The 10709-nt window shown below is 47.1% G+C and overlaps 1 protein-coding gene across 1 annotated transcript in view; it reads right to left on the reverse strand.

Annotated features, from left to right (window-relative positions):
* Positions 1-9708, reverse strand: part of NCAPG2 (non-SMC condensin II complex subunit G2) — a 94518-nt gene extending 84810 nt beyond the window's left edge. Inside the window, exons 1-3 of the mRNA XM_019508160.1 lie at positions 9633-9708; positions 2261-2375; positions 1029-1217 (exon numbers count right to left, since the gene is read on the reverse strand). Of these exons, the coding sequence (XP_019363705.1) occupies positions 1029-1217; positions 2261-2338 (267 nt within the window). The 5' untranslated portion in view covers positions 2339-2375; positions 9633-9708. The remainder of the gene's footprint in view (positions 1-1028; positions 1218-2260; positions 2376-9632) is intronic.
* Between the last annotated feature and the right edge of the window lie 1001 nt (positions 9709-10709).

The following is a 10709-nucleotide window of genomic DNA, read 5'->3' on the forward strand; positions in this document are numbered from 1 at the left end:
TAAGGATATAAGTAATAGAAAGTTTGTGTGGCTCTAACATTAGTTTTTATATACACATTCACTTTCTTTGCTTCATCAATGAGCCAAAAAGTGATTTTGCTTCATTTAAATCCAAAAGAAAGGTTTATTTAATTCCAATTTATACAAAATTAATCCAGATTTAAACATTGTACCACTTCTGCCCCACAGTGACCTAGTCTGTAATTTAAACTTTGCAACAAAGGGCATCTACCTTGCAAGACTGCTGTATGGGTCAATTCACTTATAATTTAATCACCTTAGGATCCTAAGATGCAAAGTGCTAAGTAATGCTGTGCTAGTGCTGTGGTTCTTCTGCCACTTGCATATTTTGTCAACCAGTGGATAAGATTTGCCTTACTGGGTACTTTTCACCCCATTGTAGTGGTTCTTCAGGGAAAGATCTAAAGAAATTCTGCAATAGCTAGTACCTTTCTCAGATAATACCTATGCCTGAAAGATTAATCTATTGGTTTCCTTGTCCAACCTAAATATAATGGATTTTTTTTTATTTTGTTGTATCTTTAATAAACTGATGCATCAACAAAACAGGTAGGGATATTTAAAAAATAATAATTTAACTTAATATCCTTTAATAGTTTTAAGAATCCTTAATTCCTTTTTTATATTTAGGAAATTATGTAGCACTTTTTAGACATTAGCTAAAGAACCTCTCCAGAAGGAATATTCAATCAGTCAACATAATTCAAACCATGCACAACAAAACTTAACTTGTCATAGTTAGATTTTAAACTCTTTATTCTACAAGAAGAAAATATTCCTTCATTACATTTATTGCAATAATAATTGATCAATTAATAAAATATTTAACTCTAGAATGAGAAAAAAGATTAAATATAGTAACCCTGAAAACTATAGCCTGCTTTTTTGAAGTTTTCAAACTCTGTTTCTACAATCTCTAAATGGATGAATCTATTGGTAAAAGAAAACAAAATACTTGTTACCTTGGTATTTAGTTGGGGGGGGATATTACTTCTTTATTTACTTACCATTTGCAGAGTTCCTTCTATTTCCATATCATCATCACTTTCATCATCAAGCCTCTGCCATTCTTCCACTGGATTCTCTACCAAAACTTGCGTTAACAGATGCTTCAGCCTCTCCCATAATATTTCCTTTTGCTTTCTTGGTAACTCTTGAAGCAATTCATTCAAATCAAATGGATCAAATACATCTTGCTGAAAAGTGATTAAAAATGACATAGCACAAAATTATTTCTTTATTCTGTGGAAGTGCATTGTTACATGTGAAGGGATGTTGTTGCAATGGAATAAATGCTTCTCTTTTAACATAGAACAAAAAACAGTGTGCCCCCAGATCAGCATTTAAACAACCTGGCCCCAGTCCAGCGTAGGCTGCATGGCTTCAGAAGTATGTCACCAGCAGGTGGGGCAGGTTGCCTACATCCACACTGGGGCCAAACACTGAGGCTGCGTCTCCCAGTCTCTCCCTACTCCCCAGCTGGTGCACAAGTGCAGCTTCCAGCCGGGAAGAAACTAGGCTGGAGCCAGGGCAAGGCAACTGGGAGCTGCACATATGCCACTACCACTTGTCCCTGCACCCTACTCCCCAGCTGCAGCATGGGTGCAGCTTCCAGCCCCTACTCAGTTCCCCTTTAGCTGTAGTTTAGGAGAAAGGATTTGTGGGAGGCAGGGAAAAGCAGCAACAACGCAGGTGCAGCTTCCAGCACCCTGTCCCATGTCCAGCTCCTTGCTAACTAGCCCAGCACGGGCGTGGCAGAATTCAAGTCCTTCAGCTCCACAGGCCAGTTCCAATGGCTGAATGAGTCAGACTGAGCCTGTGGAAAAAAGGCAGCGGTGCAGACGCCACTAGAAACTGCCTGTCCCTGACACAGCTCCTCTTTGTCCAGCACAAGAACAGCCACAGAATAAACCACAAAAAAACCTCCAGCTCCACAGGTCAGTTCCACAGGCCAAATCTGGGCCAGACACTGTACATTGCCAACCCCTGTTCTAAGCCTTTCATTGTCCTTGTTACTGTCCTCTACACTCTCTCCAGTTGTCTCTACTGATTTTAGACAGTGATAACAAAAAGGCAGTAAGTTTGCCATGCCTCTAAATTTGCTACACCAGTTTACAGCAATATTTTCTAACATTATCGCTTTAAACGTGGTAACAGTTACCAAAAGATTAAAAAAAATAAATGCCAGAAGATTATTATACTAAACAATTATCATGCATACACAACATGGATTACTTACATGAAGCTTGATAAAACGCAAGAAATTTTCAATAGTATTTTTGGATACAGCTTGCAGAAATGTTTCACGTTTCATCATGGTGGACTGTTCTTCCTACAGTGCTTAATTCATAAACCTAGGGAAAAACAATTACCATTTTTCCACATACTGCATGCCCCAAAATAAGACATGAAAAAACTTTCCTTGAAAATACCAGTGAGTACAATATTTTCACAGAGAAAACGTAAGCAGCTACAGCTGGGGGTGGGGGGAGTTGTGGGGCAAAACCCCCTGGTTGCTCTGTTAACTCCTGAGCTGTAGGACAGTGCCAACCTGGCTTGAAAAGCAAGGCCAAGCAGTTCAGCTCCAGCAAGATCAGCCTCTCAGCTGACTCCACTGACTGAGCTGAATTGCTTGGCCTTGCTTCTCTAGCTGGGTGGGCACCCAGTAGTGCCAGCCAAGTGAGCTGACAGTCCAATTTTGACTGCCCACTTAGCTTGACGAAGAACCCTGCAGTTCAGCTCTTGCAGGATTGGGCCCTCTGCTCCCCTCATTTAAGATATACACCCCCAATTTCTACCAACTAATTAAAGAAGAGGTACATGTTGCATGAAAACAAATGTAGTGGCTAAAAAAATATAGCAGCCGAAGTTAAAGCATCATCATCAATGCATAGAAAAAATTTGCAGACAAAAACTCCTCAAAGCTTCTCATTTGGTTCATAAGAGCAACTACTTTGTTTAGCATCCCATGGCACCTTCATGAGCAGATAACTTAGCTTTGTAATTTATTGAATTATAGAAGAATAAGTCTGGAAGCGACTTCAGGAGGTCATCTAGCCCAACTTCCTGCTCAAGGGAGAATCATCCCAATTTAAACCACTTCAGACAAGTCTTCCTCCAACCTGCTCTTAAAAACTATTAAGGATGGTGAGTCCCCAACCTCTTTAGATAGTTCAATGTGCTGCTTAACCACCTTCACATTTAAAACTTTTCCCTAAAATCCAACCTAAATGTCCTTTGTAACTTAAGACTTGTTATTCCTTGTCCTGTCCTCTGATAGGATAGTCTATCACAGTGGTGCTCAAGCTGTTGGACCTGTAGGTCAGATGAACAGCATAGAGCCAGTTTGCAGACTGGACTGAGCCCTGTATGTCAGGATTGGCCCTGGGGGCCCAGTGCTGCCTGCATGCAATCCAGCACACAGGACACCCCACAGACCTGCAAATTTGGCAGTAGGGGAACGGTGCCACTGCTTCCCTGCCAGCAAATTTCTGAACCTATGAGAGGCCAGATGGCATGGCACTGTAGCCCAAAGGTTAAGTACCTCCCATCTTTTACCCTTCAGGTATTTGGAAGCCAAATGATCCTTTGGCAACGTGCTAATAAAAAGCATGGTAAAGGGTTATGGTCATATTCAGCTTATGGTCCACTTTACCCTCCAGGTTGCTTCTGCAACTTAGCTAGTTGTTCTCCAGTTTGTATGTTCACATTTGATTGCTTAGTCCCAAGTGATCTTGTGCTGAACTTCAGCCTTCGGAATTTGTTGATTTTTTTCTTAATATATTCCCCCTAATTGGTTAGCTCCTGTATTTTCTTTTTAATGGAAATCTAAAAAAAGACAGTTTAGTATAATTTTCTTCCACCAAATACTCCCTTATTAGCTAGGCAACATCCCAAACAGCAACAATTTACTTAATGGCACAAAATAGTGGAAATGCAAACTTTTCTCTGTGTTGCCAACTCAGCTGTTGAAAATACCACCTCTAATAGCAAGATCAGGGTAGCTCAGTTTGTATTTATCCATAATGCTTTGGATAAGAATTCCGGCTTTGAATATCACTGTGGGGGCAGGAAGGTTGATACAAACACACTGAAGTTCTTTAAATATTGTGAGGAAGAAAAATATAGTCTAACTCCTGACTAGACTTCTCAGTAGCATATTACCAAAGAATCATTTCAGTGAAGCCTCCTGCTTATTTGTCATACCTATCTCAGCTACCAAAACTTTCAAACCGTCAGTCCTTTAAAACAGTAAAACCTTTAGATTAACTTACAATGGATACTTCCTGGCTTCAAACAGGGTACAGACTAAAGGTGCACTGATACATCAGTCCAATATCGGATCGGCACCGATATAAAGAAAATGGACTGTATTGGAAATCAGACTGATGCGGCTGATAATTTGGCTGATAAATGCCCACGCATATGTGCAGCCGCAGCTCAGCACGTAGATGGTGAGGAGCACAGCCTGGCAGCTTGAAGAGCTGCATGCAGCCAGTAAGTCTGTTGTGGTGGAAGGGGAGGGAAGGGATGTGGGGTAGCCAGGCAGCTCAAGGCCCCCAGGGTAAGGGAGGGAGTTGGGTTGGGGCAGGTGCTGGCCAGCAGTGCAGGACAGAGCCACAGCTTGTCCAGGGGTGTGCGGAGGGGGAGGCAGCTCCCACCACTGTGCGCACCCCAGGAAGTCATGGGGGGTGGTATGTGCCCCCAGATCAATGTGGAGCGGGGTGGGCTGCAGCAGTGCACTAGGGCTGTGCTAGATGCTTCCTGGCGCATGGTGGGGGGGGGGTTAGGTCAAGGATGTGCTCAGGGCAGGTGGTGGGAGTGCTGGGAGGGAGGCTATGAGGGAGCCACGGTGAATTTTGGGGTAGCTGGAGGGAGCCTCCAGCTGCCTGGGCTATGGAGCCAGGGACCCAGGTCTGCAGCCCCCTAGCAGATGAAGGCTGTTGCAGCCAAGTGGAGCCCAGCTCCCCCACTGCTGTGGGCTTAGGAGGGAGAGGAGGTTTGCTCCCCACAGCTACACACACTCCTGGGGGGACCCATGCACCCCAGATTTGTGCGTGGGGAAGAAGCACGCTGCCCATTGTGGGCTTGGGCTCCCACCCTGCTGCCCTCCCCCTGGGCCTCCACAGCCTGGCGGGTGTGACCCAGTGCTGCAGTAGAAGAAGCCTCCATGGCTGCCTTGCCCGGCCCCATCCCCTGCCTGGCCCCCACGTGTCAACTGCTCCATGGAGTGGGTGCAGTGCAGCTCGGCAGGGCACTGCACGCTGTCTGGGAGTTGGGGCCACTGAGGCTGAGTGGTGTTGAGCTCTGGCTGACAGGTGAAGCCACTCCAGCTCTCAGACGGTGCACAGCACCCTGCTGAGCCATGATGCACCCATGTAGCAGCTCCACTCAATGCCCCACCTCCACCCACATGCCAGAAGAGCCAGGACTGCGGCTGGGGACGGTGCTGGGAGAAGAGTGGCAGCGAAATTTGGGGTGGATGCAGCATCCTCCCAGCGCTGCCAGCGCCTGCTCTGAGCCCAGCCCCTGCCAAGAAGAGCCCCACGCAGCCCCAGCTGCAGCCAACCCCACCTCATGCAAGTCTGGGGGACACATGCCCTTCCCTCCCCCCACCATGCCCTCCCAGGGTGCAAGCAGCAGTGGGAGCCGCTTCTCCCCCCCATGAGCTGTGGCTCTGGGACCACTCCCACCTCACCTGGGCAGTGCCTACCCCTGCCCCCTCCAAGCCTCTTGCACCACACCACACTTACTAGCTGGAGGCAACTGTATAGGAAATCTGATCGGTATTAGCCGATATGCCTCCTTAAATATGAGCTATTGGTATCGGCCCCAAAAATCTCTATTGGTGCACCCCTATTGATTACCTACCCATCAGCCCTATTGTCTCTTGGAAGTTTGTGTATACAGAGTCAAGCCCTTACCTCTCTCTAAAAGTGCAAAGTTTCAAGAAGCTAAATGAATAGAGGATATCAAACAAGAATGCACATTTTTAAAAAAACAATGATTAAATCAAGGCTTCCTAACCAGTGATTTAAATCATGATTTAAATCAATTTGATTTAAATCAAATCCACCCGGGTGCCTATGCTCTGGAGTGGGGCAGAATGTTAGTGTGCTTAGTGTTTCTTATTGGCTAGCTTTAAATCTGGTGCACAGTGTTTCTGGATCAACCCTCTGAGTCAAACTTTCCCCATGAGGAGTATAAGGACAAATCAAAAGTGCTTCAAACACCTTCAAAACTGTTCAAAGGCAGACAGATGCACACATCCTTTGAAGCATTCTGAAACTAGCAAAAATGCACCAAAAATAACTGTAAAGGAAACACATATTAAGCGAAGTGCAGAGCTTCCTGAGTGCTGGCAAGCCCTACATAAGTACACAGTAAGTCTTCCTTTTACATATTTCCTTACAGAGGTGGTTAGCAGTGCTAGTCTGACATCAGGCAGAAGGCAGGGTAGGGCCTTAGAGGATAACTGGCTGAGAAGCAACTGTTTATTTTTCAAATGCCATGCACGGACTGGCAAAAATTAAAAACTGAATATACAAAGGGAAAGGGACAGGAACACTGCTAAGAAAAGTAATAAGGGGGAGGCTGAGTAGATTAACTGAAATGAAGAAGGCAGGTAATAGAGAAACACAAAAAAGCCTATGGCAGAACACTTAAGCCTGCTTGGGCAGATCATCAGTAAAGTGCATTCCTGGCCACTCCATCTCTGCTTTCCCATCACTACCCTCAGCGGTCCTTAAACAGAAAGGAACTTAAACCAACTGCAACACAACACAAAATTGCTGAACAAGAGGTCATCCACAGTCTGGATTGTATTAACTGTGTTCTCAACAGGGCCGGTGAGTTATCTCATTACCTGGACTAAATGTTAACAGCTGGGTCCCTTCCAGGTATCAGCTGCTTCATTCCTCTCAACTATAGTGTAAGAGTGGCCAAGATGGACCAAAAAATATGCAAGAGGCTAGGATTTCTTAGGGTGCTATCTTCTTTAAACCAACCATGTAGTTAGTATAAAGTTAGACAAGTTTGAATTGCAAGACATTCTTCATTGGTTCTCTTATTACAGGAATCCAGGCACAGCCTATAATCAAAGACCTGATGAAGAATGTCTTGCATTTGAAAGCTTGTCTAACTTTATCCCAACTACACAGCAGAAGTAAAAGCTATCACCCTAAAAAACCCTTGCCTCTATTATTCGTCTAATCAACCTGATTTGCTTTCTTAGCAGCATTCACTCCCCCCCACCTTTCTGTATGAAGCCTTTACTTTCTGCCAACCCATTTCTTAACCCTGGACAAAGTAGCTTGTTGCCTACCAAGGCTCCTGCCTCTGAACCAGCTGGCCTCTAAGGTGCCAACTGCCCAATTACTTACATGACTCAAATCCTCTAAACCAACATTAACGCTTACTTTCAAGGCACTCTGACTAGATATTAACAGCCAACTGCTACTCATGTTATTGCTTCTTGCTCAGATCACTTGAAAAGATTTATTGCAAATTTATCACCACTCCTGAGACCTACCCCTGAAGGCTTTCCAAAGACAGAGGTAATTAGCAGTGTGAGTCTGAACTCATTCAGAAGGCAGGGTAGATCTGCACTTTTATAGACCAACTAAATAAGATCTATATAGCAAGCACAAGCTTTTATGAACCCAAGTTCACTTCATCAGATGCTATGAACGATACACTGAAAGTAAAGTATAAGAAGAACCTGCCCTCGCTCACAGTTTCCCAAACTCAAAGAGCATCTCTCAAACAACAGACTAACAAATTCTCATCCACTTCAAAGCACCAGGCCTTCCAATGGATTTGGGTCCATGCCTCCTGTGATCCCACATCAATACAGACTAGATCATCACTGGACCTAATACCAAGGAGTACAGCATTCAAGGTTCATTTACCTGTAACTCTACTAATGTCATGTATGCCATCACCTGCTTGCAATGCCTTTCTGTTGTCTACATTGGACAGACCAGGTGATCTCTACATGTGAGGATCAACAGACACCAATCAGACATCAGCCCCAGGAAGACACAAAAGCATGGGAAAGAATGCTCAGTCTCCCTGCATGGTCCATAGCTGACCTTGGGATTGCTGACCCCATGCAGGAGAATGAACAAGAAATCACTCACAAACTGGACTGTGTTCATATGGTTTAAACAGGGACTGCGGATCCGTATCTCATTACGCGGGTTAGGTTTTGTGACCCTGCCCTACCCTTTGTTCCTATGTTTACAGCTCCTTTGCTCTTCTCTTCTAGCACTGCCCTCCTCTGCCATCTCTCTCTCTCCCTTCACCCTTGCCCATTGTTCTTACATTTCTTTTCCTTATACTCTTTCTTCACAATCTTTCATAGCATCTGGTGTATACATATCCCCTCGTCAGGGTCGGACGCTACATTTGGGCTCATGATCGGTACAGACTGCCTTCCTCTGTAGCAGGGACTGGCCCTCTTCCTAGGATCTCTTGAGCATATATCGACAACATTTCACAGAAGCAGGACATTGGCTGCCCTTATCTGTGGCAGGCTAGGGTGTCAGGTCTGTATTGTGCCAGGGTTGATGGTAGCCTTAAGTAGAGTTTAGATTATGAATTTGTAAATGATGGCTGGGATAAGGATGATCTTGCCTCAAGCAGGGGTTTGACTAGATGACCTCTTCCAACCCTACTTCTCTAGGAGTCGATAATATATATAGATACAGATATATCTATACAGAGATATAGGCAAATCGATCTGTAGACAAATCGAGACATCTATATTTCTAAGTACCATATTTCATGGTGTACAGGTTAACAAAGTGCAAGTCAACCCCATTTTTCTGATCCAAAAAAGTAAGAATTTCGTAGATGCAGTGTATAAGTCGACCTAACTTTTTGGATCAGAAACATGGGGTCGACTTACACCGTGGGCCAGGTACCCAGGGGGTAGACACACGTTGCTGGGCCAGGCTCGGTGTGGCTCAGACAGAGCTGTTCACAGGGGATGGGGCCGCCCCACACAAGTGTCAAGTCCGGCCCCATCCCCTGCAAGTGCACTATAGAAATGCTGCTTGGCCGGGTGCTTAGCCCAACCCTGTCCCCTGTGAGAGTCAGCTGAGCACTGAGCCTGGCAAGGCCTGTAGGCTGCACTTGGGCTGGGCCCAGACCCCATGGCCTCCAGCAACAGGGGCACTGTCGGTAGGTAAAGATCAGGTCAGGCCCGGGCTAAGGTTTGTCCGGGGCTGGGTGGGAGTCAGAAGTATCAATGAGGTGTATAAGTCGAGGCTGAATTTTAATAGTTAAAACTTGGTCTTCACAACTCCACTCACGGTGGAAAAGGACATGCACATCTCACACATGTGACTACATCCACACCCCTGTCTAGAGGTCCGCAGGCCTAGGTCGCGAGCGGAGCGAGGCAGACAGGTGCAAGCCTCCGTTTCCCGGCGAAGGGGCACCTCCGCGCCGCTTCTTTCCGCAGAGAATAGAGAACCCGCTCCATGGCCGCGGGCAGCCAGACCGGAGCAGGTACGAGTGGGCCCAACGCAGCGCCACAGCCAACCCACCACAGCGGAGAAGACCGAAACCCCGACCCCGACCCCGACCGCCCGCGCTTCACGCACCATTCGAATTCTCCCGCGGAGGCCGTTAACAGCCCGCCCCTCCCGCACGCATGCGCGTCAACGGGCGCCGCTCTCGCGAGACTCCTGAGCGAGGCAGACGCTGTTGTTCCCCCGCCGGCTGCGCATGCGCACGGGTTCATGTTAGCCGTGTGTTGAACGCCCCGAATGCACGAATACGGGTGGGGCAGGGGAAGACCGAGCCCATGGCCCGCCCCCCCCATAGATGCCCACTGGTGCTGGCTGAGGTACAGGCTGGGGCCCGTGGGCAGAACCAGCCCCGAAGCAGTGAGCAGGGACCTCGCAGTCATCCCTGCAGCCCCCTGCTCCAGGGCCCTGTCCTGCCAACCTCCTCAGGGCCAGCTTCTCTGGGCAGCCTGCTCCAGTGCCCAGCGGCCCTGGCAAGAAGTTCCTAAACTCCTGCCTACATTTCACCTGAGGCAGTGTGAGGCCCTGTCCCTAGAGGAAAGCCCATCTCCACCCTTTCTGCACCCACCCTTCAGGGAGTTGAGGACTGTTATCAAATCCCCCCCTAAGGCTTCTCTTCTCCATCTCATTGTGGGACCCCTGGCATGGCTTTATGAGCACTCGTAGTGCTCCGGTGTAGTGCCAGAGGACTGGAAGAGGGCCAGTGTGGTTCCCATCTTCAAAAAAGGGAGGAAGGAGGACCAGGGGAACTATAGGCCAGTTAGTCTTACCTCGATCCTGGGTAAGCTTTTTGAGAGAATTATTCTAGCACATGTCCACAAGGGGCCAGCAGGGGAGATTATGCTTAAGGGCAACCAACACGGGTTCATTAGAGGCAGGTCCTGTCAGACCAACCTGGTGGCCTTCTACGACCAGGTTACCAAATCCTTAGATGCAGGGATAGCAGTGGACGTCATCTTTCTGGACTTTCGGAAGGCCTTCGACACTCTCTCTCACCCCATTCTCATTAAGAAACTGGGGGACGGTGGTGTCAACACCTACACAGTCAAATGGGTCGCCAGAGAGTGGTGGTGGATGGGTCATTTTCAACCTGGAGGGATGTGGGCAGTGGGGTCCCCCAGGGCTCGGTCTTCGGGCCCGCACTGTTCAACA

This window comes from Gavialis gangeticus, unplaced genomic scaffold (assembly GCF_001723915.1).
Source record: "Gavialis gangeticus isolate Ggan-Ray unplaced genomic scaffold, GavGan_comp1, whole genome shotgun sequence".
NCBI classification, from domain to species: domain Eukaryota; kingdom Metazoa; phylum Chordata; order Crocodylia; family Gavialidae; genus Gavialis; species Gavialis gangeticus.